Below are 16,323 nucleotides of genomic sequence, written 5' to 3'. Positions count from 1 at the left end.
TCTCCCCCAGCAATGAGGTAGAACGAGAACTGGATCAGCCTGTCATGTTGATCCTACTTAGGTTGCAACTTTAGTGCTACATCTCTCGCTCCTATTTGCTATTCATACACTTACTTCTTAGAGCTGTCAAAAAGCAGTATGGATGACAGAGTACAAGCCATTGTGTTAGGGATAGGAAAAGATTTCATCAAAGCACTGTAACTGACCTGGTGTAATGGTCCATGAAAGATCGCCACAAAAAAAAAAAAAAAAAAAAATTTGGGTGATCTGAGTGATTGCAAGTTTATTTCAGTAACATATTTATCCAAAAGGCCCTTATTTCTTTTTTATGCCAAAGTCAGCATCTACTGTACAAGCATAGCACATACACAGCTGAAGCACAGAAACAGAATTTGACAACAGATAAGGCCCATCTTGTCTGCCAAGTTACCTCCTATCGTAATATACCATAGACCCCCCTGTTATCTATGTAGTAACATAAAGATCACTTGCCCCATCCAGTCTCCCCAGTTGAGATTAGCTTTCCTGATCATTTGCATTCCCTTTACTGTTTTTGCCTCCACTGGGAAGCTGGTTCCATGCATTCACCACCTGTTCAGTGAAAAATTATTTTCTCATGTTACTCTTGATCTACTACCTTTGAGCTCATATCATGACCTCTTGTCCTACTGCTGCCTTTCCACTGAAAAATACTTGTTTCTTCTGTATTATTCATACCTTCGAGTTATCTACATATCTCAATCATCTCTCCCTTTCCCCCTCCCCGCACCTCCCCTTCTCCACTAGCATATTTAGGACCTTAAGTTGCATTTCAAACTTGATGAAGACTGCATCATTTTGGTAGCCCTTCTCTGGACTGCCTCTATTCTGTTTGTATCCTTTTGGAGGTACAACCTCCAGAACTGGTAAGATCTCATCTAGGGTATTCTATTCAATGTCTAGCAGAGGAATTACCATTTTTTTTTTTTTTTAATGCTAGTTATACCTTTCCCTGTGCACTCTAACACTTCTCTTGACTCTCCCTACTGTCTTTGTCATAGTATTCACAATGCAGCAAAGGAGGATTCAGGAGCTTTGCATTATACTGCACCTCATGGTGACTAGTATGTAATGAGATGTTATACTGCCTTACATTCCAAACCAACCACTGGAATTCAGATAGTGCTTGTACAAGGACAAGTAGGGAAGCCCCCGTTTGCCTTGAAAACTGCTAGGGCCCATTCTTGCCCTCCCCTCTGGAAGCAATGACTGAACAATAATGCAACAAGCTACAAGAATTATTTACTGAAGCTGGGCAAAATGAACATAAGACAAGTTTTTCTTACAAAGTGCTACCGCCAGCCCCACTTTGAATGAAAGTATTGTCCTATAGTGTAGTGAATCATACACAAAGTAGCTCCAGTTCAAGGGATAATGGATAGCAAAACTCAGAGCTACAAAGTTGCATGTCCCATGTCTTAAAAAAAAAAAAAAAGCAGCATTTTCTCTGCTTTCAAGTAACGTATAGTGGAGTTAGCTACATTACTTTCCCAGAGCTTGAGCTTGTGGAGAGGTTGGTGACAACAGGAAATCTTGCCATTGCATATGAGCTCATTCTCTCCTCCAATCTTTCATATGCTAAACAGTGACAAAACAATGAGGTTTCCAGATCTGGTTACTGAAATCATAAGAAAAGTCCATTTTTAATCCGTCTTTGCTGATAATCTTTCCATTAGCTTTTTGTATGATGTTTATTTTACAATTATAAATATATATTCACCAACATTTCCTGCATTACAATCCACCACAGTCTGAACCTACCTTCTTTCTTCTTCTTTTTATTTTCTGCCACTTTGCAACTTCCTGGTTTCCCCCTTGTTCTTTTCTTCTTTACAGTTCTTCTAATCTTTCTTTCCTTCCTGTCTCTTTTCCAGGCCTCTCCTCTGCCACAATACCCATGCATGGAGCTCCCACAATCCTTATCTCCCTTTCTATTTTCATCATCTTATTTTATTGATGTTGAATCACATTGTGGCCCCTTAGTCTATGCTAATACTAAATGAATTGGGAGTGGCATACAAAAGCACTAACTGCACAATTTGGTATTGTATTTATGGAGTTCATAATGGGTAACTTACAAGGATTGTGGGTAAATGTCCTAACTTCCCCTTGATTAAAATTATTTTTGCACAATTTATCTAAGCCTAATGGCATCACCAGAGAATAATACTTAGTATCAATATTTATTTACATTGTGCTGCTGGCATATACAGCACTGCATAAGATAAAATGAATGGTTAAAAGATCCCTCCCCCAAAAAACTTACACTCTTGCTCAAGCAAAAAGATGCTAAGCAACTTCTCCATTCCAGAAATGTAATTTTTAGCATTTGGCCTTTTTCTCTGGGTTTCTGTGCTATAAAGCACTATATTACACTGTAGGGCCTATCAGATGTAGTTTCTCACTGTTACACAGCGACTGCCTGCACAGTCATGTTAACAGGCAGGATAAAGTCTTTTTCAGCATTGCTATATCTGAGACTCACCTCCCAAAAGCCCTCTAACACAAACATGGGGATGAGACCCAGCAATGCCTACTTCTGACTCTGAACACACTGCCCACTGTTCCACACCAAGCCTCCTGTCATACAGTATTAACATGTGCCACAGCTGATCTCCCACTATAATTTGCTTGCACAGTCCAGCTCTGTTTGAATGCAATTTTTTTTTAGTAAAAAACAAAAGACATGCATTGTGTAGAGTTCCGTGAAAAGTGCAGTCTTCCAACCTTTTCCGATTTACATAGTTTCAACAGCCTACCCACTATGTGAGTCTGTAATGAAAGTGGCCATTGGGCATAGTATCAGGTACTGCTGCTGCTCATGGACTATATCAGGTTAGGATGTATATTATTCAGATCTAATCATTCAAGGACACAGTTTCCTGGAATGCAATCAAAATGCTTCACCGTAGCCTATTTATGCTACACAGAAGTGGTGGCCTGTAGAGCAAAAATCTTATCTGCATGGATATGTTAGTAAAAAGAACCTGTGTAATTAACTTGATATCACCTCTCTCCTCTCCTGTGTCTCTCTCTCATATGGATTTTTTGGTGCCGGATAAGATGCGACTTAACACTAAAGGAGTTTCCACACTCAGCACATGTAAAAGGTCTTTCTCCCGTGTGTGTTACTTGGTGTTCTATGAGATGTGATTTCCGGCTGAAACATTTTCCACATTCAGTACACAGAAAAGGTCTTTCACCCGTGTGGACAATCTGGTGCCTAATAAGGTGAGCCTTGCGACTAAATGTTTTTTTACATAGAGGACAGTTGTAGGGTCTCTCCCCTGTGTGAACTTTCTGGTGTGCAATGAGATGTGCCTTTTTGATGAAGCTTTTCTCACAGGAAAGACACAGATATGGTCTCACCACTCTGTGGCTTCTCTCATGTTTAAGGAGGTGGGAGCTGTCCCGGAAGCTTTTCTCACACTCAGAGCAGGTATATCGTCTCTCGCCAGGGTAGATTCTGTGTTGAATGAAGGGGTTGCTTTGATTCCAGAATGTGGTCCCATTCTCATTGTCAGTGGACACAGCCAGCGGATGCGCCGAAAGAGGTTTCAGATTGTCAGAATGTGGCAAGACATTCTCCTGGGTTTTTCCTTGCATCATCTCTTGCATTTTCAGTTTTTCAGTATAATAAGCTGAAGGCATCTCTCTATTTCCATTCATTAGTTCATCCCCTGCCAGAACAAAGAGTTTAGTCATATTATGTTACTTGATACAGAAAAACTACCTACTCTTCAAAACATCAACTTGCCTGTTTTTTTGGTCCTTATTACATCCCTTTAATTTTTAGAAACACAGAAAAAGATCATATGGCCCTTCTAGTGTGCCCATCCATCTAATTTATCTAGCCCTTTAAATTCCAATCACCCCCTCAGAGATCCCCCTGCATTTATACCAGGGGAATTCAGATACTGTTTTGTCTCCACCACCTGCATTGGAAGGCAGTTCCGTGCATCCGCTAGCATCTCTGTAAAGAAATATTTCCTAAGATTACTCCTGCGTCTACCCCCTTTTACCCTCATACCATGACTCCTTATTCTACAATTCTCCTTATTCCGTTGAAAGAGGCTAGACTTCTGTGCATGGAAACCTTTGAGATATTTAAATGTGTCTCTATCATATCTCCCTATCTCTCCTTTCCTCTAGGGTATACATGTTTAGATCTTTAAATTTATCCCCATATGCTTTAGAATGAAGCCCATTAATCATTTTAGTAGCCACCCTCTGGCCTGACTCCATCCTGTTTATATTCTTTTGAAGATGCGGTCTCCAGAATTGGATAAAGTATTCCAAATAAGGTCTTACTAGGGAACTATACAGGGGCACCATCACCTCCCTTTTTCTGTGAGGCAGGGGAGAGGGGCTTCACATGATGGTATTTATTTATTAACTTTTTTATACCGTTATTTGAATGGACATCATAACGATTTACATAGAACTGATGAGAAATAAAATAAACAGGGATGGGGGAAGGGGACAGGGGAAAATGAGAGTTCTGAGAAAGGGAAGAGAGGAAAAAAAAGGACAGAGATAACAAGAGAACAATTATCCAAGAGCTAACAAAAGAGCATTATTTACAAATTTACAGTAGGCATCATACAGTGTACAGAGTAGACAATTGAAAATTGTGGCAATTTATAAGAGGCTAGGAGGGGTTCAGGTCCGGTAGGTTTGATTGAAAAGTCAAGTTTTCAAACCTTTCTTGAATTTTTTTTGTGCAGACTTCCAATCTAAGCTCGAGGGGCATAGAATTCCAGAGGGATGGGCCTGCTATGGAGATGGCTAGTTCCCTAGTGGAAGAGAGGTGTGCGGTTTTGAGTGAAGGGGTGACCAGGGTTCCTTGATGAACTGATCTGGATGGCCGGTTGGATGAGCGGAAACAGGGTGCATTGTCAAGCCAGGCAAGATTATGGTTGTAGAGGGATTTATGAATGATGGTGAGGGTTTTGTGTATAATACGGGCAGGGATAGGGAGCCAGTGCAGTTCCTTAAGAATGGGGGTAATGTGGTCGGCTTTACAAGTATTTGTCAGGACTCTCGCCATGGCATTCTGCAATATTTGGAGGGGCTTGATGGTAGTGTAGGGGAGGCCTAGGAGTAGGGAATTGCAGTAATCCAATTTTGTGAGTAGTGTCGCTTGTAGGACTACGGAAATCTTGTACATGTAGCATGGGTTTAAGCTTTTTTAGAATGTGGAGCTTGAAAATAACACTACCCTAAGAGAAGGTTATGTGCTTTTTAAAGTTGAATTGGTTGTCTATGGAGAGCCCCAGATTTCACACATGAGATGGGAAGGAATCAGCGGAGAGATCTGGGTCATGGGAATTGGGTGAGAGATTCTGCTGGTTCGAGATGAGGAGGAGTTTGGTTTTGGAAGTGATGAGGGCCAAATGGAGGTTGGTGAGGAGGTATTTATGGAGGCGAGACAGCTTTCCCAAAATTTAAGGGTTTTGAGAACGGATTCTTTGATAGGGATGAGGATTTGGACGTCATCGGCGTATAGGAAGAATTTGAGGCTGAGGTCAGTGGTAGGTGGAGTGTTGCTGCTGACCTTGTTTTCATTTTTTTTTTTTTCGTTTGCCAGGTTAGTTAAAATGTCTAACCCTTCAATGTGCTAATCAGTCTATTAAAACAAAGAAACTGAAATCCCTCTCCAAAAAAAAAAAAAAAATCAGGTCTGGAGGAAAGATGGTACCTGTGGAGTGTGAAGTTTTGAACTCTTCTCTTCCTACGGAGATGGTGATGGCTATGAAAGATGTTTTACAAAGCCATCTACTCATTCATTCTACTCTTGATGCTTGCCTAGAGAATGTTTGTCCCACTATACCGGATTTATTTCTAATAAGTGTGTACTTTTTATGACCACACTCATTTTAATAATCTCCTTCCCAAAGTCCAGCTGCTTCTTACAGGCAGGCTGATGCTTGCATGAAGTTCTGATGTGGATCAGTGCAGCAGTAACCTGATTTACACAGGGTCAGAGTGGCAAAACTCAAGCTGTCAGTTAGAAACCTATTAGTGCAGGAGTGGCCAATCAGTAGGTCATTCAATGCTACTGGCAGCCATAACTAGTGTTAATGAAGGAAGTGGTAGTGTCTGAGCCAATGAGGAGGGGGGTCAGCAGCTAAAGAGCCAAAAATATGAGCAAGAGAAGCAGTGTTAGCAGCAACTGCACAGGCCAGTGGGAGGTGGTGATCAGTGACCCATTAGGCTGAAAGAGGAGGAAAAGCAGCAATTAGCAGCCAGGCAGGCCAATGGGAGGAGAGGAAGGTCAGCAGAAAAACACATCAGTGTGTTGACCCTAGAGGAGGACAGCTGTTGAAGACAGAGTGAGAGACTGCTGGAGGGGGAGAGACTGCTGGGAAGGAAAGGATTGAGAGAGAGACTAGTGGGGCTGGGGGAAGATAGAGAGAAAATGACTGCTGGAGAAGGGGGGGGGGGCATAGTTGACAGCTGGCCCTTTGAGTTGGGGGGAAGGGGTAAAAGGTGAGGTTCTTGGCTCCTGGTATCTTGGCTCCTGGTGTGCAAACAGTTGGCCACCCCTGTCCTAATGACTGCTCAAGCTTTACGCTTATGAACTGCTGGTAGTAATATGCAGACCACTCCTCCTCTCTAATAAATCCACCTTTACTTTTCCTGAACGCTGAAGCGCCACAGTGCACGCACATACACAGTTCCAGGACAGACTATCTTTTGGCTCCTTCCCCTACCTCTGTCACTGCCCCACCATTTATGAAACTGAAGCACTTTCTTCTAAATTATTTTGATTATGTCCTGTCTTCACCGTTATAAAATAAACATTTTCACATAATGAAACTGCCAACTAATTCTCAAACTCTATCAATTTGTCCTGTAACCTTCTCTTCACCACTGCTCATCTCTACTTCAGCCTTCCTCTTTACCACTCTCTCTTTCATCACCATCTGCCCCTTATTCATGTCTCTGTATTCCCTGCACCTCCATATGTCAATCATCCTTTTCACTCATTGCACTGGCCCTCAGACCTTGTGCATCTGTAAGCTCCCATTAAGCCTTTTCCTCACACAAAGCTATAAAGCAAGAGTGGCCACTTCCAGTCCTGGGCAGCCACAAACAGGCCTGGTTTCAGGATATCCACAATGAATATACATGAGAGAGATTTGCATGCACTGCCTCTATTGTATTGAAAACCTGGCCTGTTTGTGGCTTTCGAGGACCAGAGTTGGCAGTCGATTCTATACAGGATGCTTGCATGGGATTCATGTGAGTTACATACTAGTGTAAACGATGAAATATTAAGGCACTTAAAAAAAATTAGCTCATGAACCTTTAAAAACAAAGGAGATAAGTCATTCAATTTTAATTGAATTAACTGAATTTTTTTTTCTAGTAACAAAAAAAGTAGGAAATCTAACACACTGAAGTTATCAGGATTACCACAGAATTGGAAGCTTGAATTTCATAACATAAGAACTGTCATACTGGGTGACATGAAGGGTCTATCAAACTGAGTATCCTGTTTCTAACCCAGTTTATAAGTACCTGGCCTGATCACAAATAGTAGACAAATTCCATATTGCTTATACCCAAGCCTAAGCAATGACTTTCCTCAAGTCTACCTGATTAATAAAGGTTTATTGACTTTTCTTCCAAGAATGTGACCAAATCTTTTTTAAACCCAGCTATATTAACTGCCTTACCACTTCTTCTGGCAATGAATTCCAGAGCTTAATTATGTATTGAGTGAAGTATTTTCTCCAATTTGTCCCATGGTCACTTTATTTTTTATGAAAGAGTAAGCATCTGATTCACAGTTACACATTTCTCTTCTCGAAGCTGAAAAGCCTTGCTTAATCTTTTTAACCTTTCTTGAGAGGGGAATTGCTCCATTCCTTTTATCATTTTGGTTGCCCATCTTTGAACTTTTTCCCATTTCCACTGAATCTTTTTTGTTAGATGTGGCCACACCATGGAGCAATACAGATGCAGTCTCCATTTTATTCTTCATTCCTTTCCTAATAATTCTTAACACTGAACCAAGGATTTCACTGTAGTGTCCATGCCATATCGATCTTTTTTCTAGGTGGTGACTTCTAATACTGAACTTAACATCATGTAACTACAGGTGGACTACTTTTCCCTAGCTACAGCATGTTGTACGTGTCCACATTAAATTTAATCTGCATTTGGAAGCCCAAACCCTAGATCTCATAAGGTTCTCCTAAAATTTCTCACAATCAATTTGTGATTTAACAATTCTGAATGGTTTTGTCTCATCTGCAAATATGATCTCATTCATTGTTCTCTTTTTTAGATCAAATATATTAAATAGCACCAGTCCCAATATAGAGCCATGGGAGGACTTCTGGTGATGTTAGCGGGCGGAATGGAAGTCTGATCGCACACTTCAACCTCTCCTGGGCAAAATCCGTGATAAAATATGCCCAGCCGCCAGCGAACCAGAGCGATTTCCACCCCCTGCAGTGCAGAAAAACGTGTAGGATGGCCATGAAAAAGAAAAAAAAACAAAAACATCAACCTCCAACAGTTTTCTTATACAAAGCCCAGCACCGAGCTGAACAAGTCAGTGGGGGATGGGAGGCAAGATGGCCACAGTTCCCCGGAGCAATGTGGGGAGAGCATGTCTGCAGATAAATCAGAGGCAAGAAATAGCCTGCCTACCCTTGAGGAGTTTAGAAGCTGGTTTGGTGAGCTCTGCTCTGATATGAGGAATAATAAACAAGAAATTCTGGAGTTAGTTTCAGAACTCAGAGAAAATAATCATTGAGCTGAGCAGACTGTATGGGTGGTCCCCAGGACAGAGTTGGGAACCACTGTGCTTCTTACAATCCTATTTCCCTTAACACCGATAAGGTTTTGGCAAAAAATATTGCAGTTTCACTTACAGGCCCTAATGGTGGGATTAGTGCACCTGGCCCAAACTGGGTTCATAAATGGAAGACTCTCGACTAACAATACACGGCGTTTGTTTAATATTTTACATCTCACGTCTTCTCAACAGATGGCCAGGGCTATTATATCTATGGACACAGATGAAGCTTTTGATCGTGTGTCCTGGTCATAATTTAAGGTGTTGAAACGCTTGGGTTTCCCAGCTGCTTTTATTTTCCCACAGGTAAGCAGGCTGAATTAGCTATGCTGTCTGGGAGTGCCCCTGGCGGCTCGAGGTGGGAACTTCTCTTAGTAGGTGTAGAGCTTTGCTCCTGCATGCCTGCGGGGTGCCTTCCCTGCTTCAGTTTTTGCCGCGCAGAAACAGGCACAGGTTCTTCTCCTCTGACCTTTTTTTTTCTTCTTTTTTTGTCCTCTTTTCACTTTAGTGATCCCCCCAAACAGCACTTTTCAGTGCTATTACGGACCCCAGAACCCCAGGATTCAAATTTTGCCAATGTGGCAAGATTACGTCTATCACTGACAGACATAATTGCTGCTAATTGTGCCTGGGACCAGAGCACGACCAGGTGTCCTGCGTGGATTGTAATTGGTTGTCGCCTCAGGCCCAGTGGCAGAAGCCGCGAAAATAGCCCAACTTTTCGAGGAAGAACAGACGGGCTCCTATGCTCCTTCCCAGCAGTCCACTCAATCCTAACCCGCACAAGGGCCCAAACTTCACTAAAAGAGAAAATGTTAGTCCGCTCGTCAGTGCTCCTCCATGGGTAGGAAGAAAGCCGCAGGTAAGGCCAGGAATGACTGCTCTCACCCGATCCCAATGGGGGTGGGGTGGCAGTCCTTAGCTGTGTCCACCGCAAAGCATATACTCACAAAAATATTTCTCACATGCAATTTTTTAAGTGGACTTTTTAGAACATGTATTCAAGCGACCATCAAAAGTACTGGGTTCAGTATATCTTATCTGATAACCCATCAGTGAAGCTGTTCTGTGCTTTAAATTGTGATAATCATCAGTCACTTGAATACTTTATTTTTTGTTCTTACAAAGCAATCTAATAATGTTCTTCAAAATTACGCAACGCTTAATCTTATGAAAAACATCTTTTTACAAAATTGCACTTATCTGCTAGTGGTGGCTATAACTGTCCACATATCCCGATGAAATTTCAACACCACCTTAGTTTGTGAGCTGTGGCTGTCTACTTGTTGCAATGATGAATACTTTCCTCTATTACTACACCAGACACTGCAGCGTTTCGGAGAATGTTCCTTCTTCAGGGGTAACAGCTAACTCTTATATCCTCACATACTCATCAAATAGCATGTATTTAATCAGCTCAGCTTCTCATAGTCTTCATGACGATGCCCAGCGCATTATTCCTCGACTTATTCACAGTTTCCTGTACCAAGATATCCATTTTTTTTACTTTAAATGTGTAAAGTCCAACTTATTTGGGCACTCGACCATACAGAGAAAAAATTTCTCACCTCAACTTTTTTCATGATAATACTCAAGAGCGTTGTTTGATGTCTTTTCTCTGGAAAAGTTTCACAGTGTCTGACACGGATTGATTCCTACACCAACACTTTATACACAGAAAGCCCGCAAAACCGCAGAATGTCAATCATAAGTCCAAACTACAGATTTCTCAAATGGTCAAATATTGACATTTTTAACCAGTTATATGCAACTTATGGGCTAAGAGTATGCCACTCAATTTTGTCATTTAAACCTTTAGGCTCCACAGTATCTAATCTGTGTATCCAGTATTTCTCCCGTAGATTTAGCTTAGCATTATAGTCTCCCCCCCCCCCAATATCATCCCTTTAAATTCTGCAAAGGATTGTCCTTTGGATACACAGTGTGGTACCATAGGTGCTTTGAGGTCCTTCGTGGTAATTCTACTGCGATGTTCAATTAAGCAGATTTTCATTTTGTGGGATGTACGTCCTATGTATAATTTTTGATATGAACATAGAAGCACATAAACCACATGATCTGAATTACAATCAGTGCTATATTTCTATGTAATGACTTGGCCCGTGTTAGGATCCTTCCATGATGATCTGGCTATGGTGGAATTGCAGAAATCACATTTCATACACGGTGCATGTCCCACATTTATTGTAAATGACTGTGGTTTCTCTGTTAATGCTGCTCTCACTAGATGTTGTTTAATATTAAATCCTCTTCCATATGAGAACATGGGCAGAGTTCTGAAGATCTCATGTGTGGTTAGGATGTGCCAATTCCGCTGAACAAAAGAACAAAAAACAAAAAAGTATTCAAGTGACTGATGATTATCACAATTTTAAGCAAAGAACAGCTTCGATGATGGGTTATCAGATAAGATATACTGAACCCAGTGCTTTATGATGGTCGCTTGAATACATGTTCTAAATAGACCACTTAAAAAATCACATGTAAGAAATATTTTTGTGAGTACATGGTTTGTGTTCTCTTACAATTATAGGTTCACATAACATAGGACCACAAAGCATAGGCATAGCATCGTCTGCCACTTGAAATGGAGCCCTATCGACGCACTCCAAGCGGCCAATGCAACCAGCGCTGATACATGCGTGGGTTGACAGTAGGCTGATGCAACCGAATCTGATGGAACAGTGACAAAGCAACCGTCAGCACACACATCATCTGCCAAGCAGAAACATACAACATAAGAACATAAGAAAATGCCATACTGGGTCAGACCAAGGGTCCATCAAGCCCAGCATCCTGTTTCCAACAGTGGCCAATCCAGGCCATAAGAACCTGGCAAGTACCCAAAAACTAAGTCTATTCCATGTAACCATTGCTAATGGCAGTGGCTATTCTCTAAGTGAACTTAATAGCAGGTAATGGACTTCTCCTCCAAGAACTTATCCAATCCTTTTTTAAACACAGCTATACTAACTGCACGAACCACATTCTCTGGCAACAAATTCCAGAGTTTAATTGTGCGTTGAGTAAAAAAGAACTTTCTCCGATTAGTTTTAAATGTGCCCCATGCTAACTTCATGGAGTGTCCCCTAGTCCTTCTACTATCCGAAAGAGTAAATAACCGATTCACATCTACCCGTTCTAGACCTCTCATGATTTTAAACACCTCTATCATATCCCCCCTCAGTCGTCTCTTCTCCAAGCTGAAAAGTCCTAACCTCTTTAGTCTTTCCTCATAGGGGAGTTGTTCCATTCCCCAGTCACTGAGTCGCAGCACAGTGGAAAGGCTAAGCACAAAACCAAGTTGCACTGGTTATTGTATTACAAGCATCGCCCCCTCCCATACTGCGGCCGAGGAAAGTCCCCTCACTCACAGGATCCACCTTTCCTCCCTTCCGAAACAGAGGCTTCAGGAGATTTGGAGGGTGAGGCTCCACAACCTTCAGGCCACTCTTCCACCTCTACCCTGATCAGAGACCACAGAAGGCCAAGCAACTCTAGGCCAAGAAATTTGCCTAGCTCCTTGCAATGGGATCATGACCTGAACCAGCCACATTGATCCATCCACTCTCCACTGGCCAAGAGAAGCAGGACATCTACACCTGCCACCCAAAACAGCTGAAGGAGGCAGCTACACAGACCATGTCTCAGATAACGGGATTCTGCAGACCTTTTTTGATTCCATGGTATCTGCCCAACTTCCGAACTCTCCTTCGAATCCATCACCAGAGGATTCAGCACACTCCCTTCCTTCCTCCCCACTGAAAAACCCATCAGGAAGGGAGGACCCGAATTTAGAGTGGAGTCTGCAGGCTTCTGACCTTGACTGGGACTTCAATTACTCCTCTCACCCGCTCCGTGCTCCTCCACAGGGTTTTCCTCTGACCCCCCAGAAGGACTGCCCAAACCAATGTCGTCCCCCCCTTGAGGATCTATCATACTCAAATTTATTGAGAAGGTGGGTTTGCTCTTGCACCTGGAGACTATGCAGTTACTGGTCTCCAAGGCTGAGGTCCATGGATTGTTGAAAATCTTTGATGTCCCAGCAGAACCAACAGCCTTGCCTTCCCACTCAGTTCTGGATAAGATCATGGAGAAGGCGTGGGAGTCACCCTTTTCGGCACCCACCACCTCCCGGAAATCCAAATTGAAGTTCCAGATGCAAAAATCAGTCCACTATGGCCCAGTGCAACTGCCCCATGGATCGGTGGTGGTCAAAACAGGCATGAAGAGAACCAGGAAAACCAGGCTTTATTCCAATACCCCTCCAGGCAAGGATAGCCGCTACGTAGATGACTTCGGCAAAAAGGTGTTCCAAGGGTCCATGCTGCCAGCCAGGATTCAACAACATCAATTCTTCATAACTCAATATCTCTATGAATGCCTTCAGTTACTTAAGGGTGGTAAGGAGCAAGCTACTGGGGATAACCAGCAAAGACACAATGACCTACCTTAAGGAGGGATTGTGACACCTTCTCCAAATCATCTACGAGTGATTTGAGGTCTCTGGCCATTCATCAGTGGCATCCATTGCATCCCAGATGCCTTGGCTGAGAGCGAGCACCATTAGAGAGGATGTGCATGAGAAGTTGGCAGACCTCCTGTGCAAAGGGGATAATCTATTCGGAGACAAATTGTGTGAAACAATCTCACAGCTTAAGGAGCAGAGTGTATCTTCCTTATGTCCGCAGTAGACCAGCCAGCCGTGAAGCGTTACTACTCCTCTTATAGGAAAACCTTTTATCCCAGATGCTCCTACAAGTCATTTCCACCATACAGGCCTCCTCCACACCAAACTGCAGAGGCCACAATCCCAACCATCCCAGTCAAGGACAATCCCAATGTCCCCCGAAGCCGGTGCAAACGACTACCTAGAAATCACAGCAGTGTTTCTGAGACCACCACGACCACAGCTACATGATGCAGTGGGAGGCCACCTTCAATTTTTCACCCCAGCCTGGGAACAAATCACATCCGACCGTTGGGTTCTCAATATCACCTAAAATGGCTACCACCTGAATTTCCGAAGGACTCCACCCATACTGCACCTTGTTTCCCCATCCAGGGAAGAGGGAAATGTCATGGTCATCATCGTCCTACTTCAGGAAGTCCACATTTTACTTCAGCAACAGGTGATTCAGCGAATCCCTTCTCACCACCACCTTCAAGGATTCTATTACCAATGTTTCCTCCTTCAAGAAAAATGGGGGATTACAGCTGATTTTGGACCTCAGGGCTCTCAATCGCTTCCTTGTGCGAGAAAAGTTCAAGATGACCTCTCTCAAGACCATCTTACCCTACCTGCAACCCAAAAATTGAATGTATTCCTTGGATCTCAAAGATGCCTATGCTCACATTACAATGCTCCCCTCTTCTTGGCACTACCTCTGTTTTCAAGTCGGCACCCATCAGTACCAGTACAAAGTTCTATCCTTCAGCCTCTCGTCAGCACCCAGTCTCACAGTAGTTGTGGGCCATCTTCGGAAACGGGGGATAAAACTGTTTCCTTATCTGGACGATTGGCTGATCATAGCTTCGACCCTGGAGCTGATTCATGCCCATCTGCGGAGTTCTGATTCAACTGGCGAATCTGGGCTTCATCATAAACTACGAGAAGTCTCGCCTCGAGTCTACTCAAATCCTCCAGTTTATAGGTGCAATCAACAACACATGCCTTTGCAAAGCTTTCCTTCCAGTGGACAGGATTCACACCTTTCAAACCTTAACCTCTGCATTAAAGTGTATCGCACAACCCACAGCCTGACAGATCCTCATGCTTCTGCGCAATGAGGTCTAAAATCGCAGAGGTCTCACCCTATGTAGCAACCAGTGACCCTCATCCAAAGGATGATTTCAGATGTGGACTGGTGGCTAAATCCGGGGGTCCTACAGTCGAGTACCCCTTTCTAGATTCCGACTCACCAATTGGTTCTCACTACAGATGCTTCAGGGGTGGGACACATTTATTTATTTGATGAGTTTTATATAACGTTATTCGGTAGAGCCTTCATAACGGTTTACAAAGTGAACATTTTTAATAGTAATGAAACATTATAGCAGAATGAGCATAAACAGAAGTAAAACAAGTCAAATACAATAATTATTCTTTGATTGGATGAGGAGGGTAAGTACGATTGGTTGGAGGTTATAGTTGAGAGTTCATTTGATGGCTGGTATGGCAAGAAGACAGAGGGTCAGTGAAGAATTTGCAGAAGAGAAAAGTTTTTAGGTCGTTTTTGAATGTCTTTATGTTGTGCTGGGTTCTTAGGTCTTCAGGTAGTGTGTTCCAGAGTTTGGGGGATGCGATGGAGAAGGCTCTTTCTCTTGTTGTTGCCAGGTGAGCATCTTTGATGGTGGGGATGTTTAAGTAGCTTGAGTTATTGGAGCATAGGTTTCTTGAGGGGTTTTGAGGAGTTATGTTAAGCATGTTTAGATCTTGATTATCATAGTTTAGGATTTTGTGAATGATGGTCATTGATTTGTAGGCAATACATGCAGTAATAGGAAGCCAGTGAAGGGAGGTTAGTATGGGCATTATGTGGTCATTTCTTTTTGTTCCTGTTAGGACTCTGGCAGCTGAGTTCTGCAGTATTTGTAGAGGTCTAAGGGTTGAAAAGGGTAATCCTATTAGTAGGGAGTTGCAATAGTCGAATGTGGAGAAAATGAGTAGTTGCAGGACTGTTCTAAAATAGTCAGGGTTGAGAAATGGTTTCCTCCACCTCAAGACACAAGGACTTTGGACACCCGCCGAGTGGAGATTCCAGATCAACCTGAAGTTACGAGCTGTACGGTATGCTATTCGAGCCTTGGCACACGTCCTTCAACACAAGTCGGTCATGGTGTACACAGATAACCAAGTAGCCATATTCTACATCAACAAAGAAGGCGGGTCTGGTTCCAGGATTCCCTGCAAGGAATCGATTCACCTATTAGAGTGTGCGATTGCACCCACCATTCAGTTGCTGGCCACCTACCTACCAGGCATAAAAAACTCAAGAGGCCGACATTCAGAAGGATCTTTCCTCCCCACAAATGGGAGCTGAGCTCGGGGACTCCCCGAGTGGATCTCTTTGTGACAGAGAACAACGCGAAGGTACCAGAGTTTTGCTCCTTTTAACCAAGCGACCGATGAGTAGCCCAGGAAGCATTCTTTCCATCGTGGACAGGGCACCTATTCTACGCTTTCCCTCTGATACCCCTCAGAAGTGCATCGCGGACAAGGCAGACCTTATCTTAATCGCTCCAGCGTGGCCCAAGCAACTATGGTATGCCTACCTGAACCACCTATCCGTACAATTGTCAGTCCTCCTCTGAGCTAAGAAGCATCTTCTAACACAGAAGGAAGGGACTGATGCATCCCCTGTACGACTCCCTGCATCTGACGGTGTAGAGATTGAAAGGGAGGGTACTGAGCCACCTTCCCCATTCCGGTGGAAATACAGGACATT

General features: G+C 43.0%; 1 protein-coding gene across 1 annotated transcript in view; it reads right to left on the bottom strand.

The window, feature by feature from the left end:
• Nucleotides 1-905: 905 nt before the first annotated feature.
• LOC115094352 (zinc finger protein 530-like) overlaps nt 906-16,323 on the bottom strand; it is a 92,787-nt gene continuing 77,369 nt past the window's right edge. The window contains exon 9 of the mRNA XM_029607319.1: nt 906-3,719. Within this exon, the coding sequence (XP_029463179.1) occupies nt 3,046-3,719 (674 nt within the window). The 3' untranslated portion in view covers nt 906-3,045. The remainder of the gene's footprint in view (nt 3,720-16,323) is intronic.

This window comes from Rhinatrema bivittatum, chromosome 6 (genome assembly GCF_901001135.1).
Source record: "Rhinatrema bivittatum chromosome 6, aRhiBiv1.1, whole genome shotgun sequence".
NCBI classification, from domain to species: domain Eukaryota; kingdom Metazoa; phylum Chordata; class Amphibia; order Gymnophiona; family Rhinatrematidae; genus Rhinatrema; species Rhinatrema bivittatum.
This window is presented reverse-complemented; position numbering and strand designations above follow the sequence as displayed.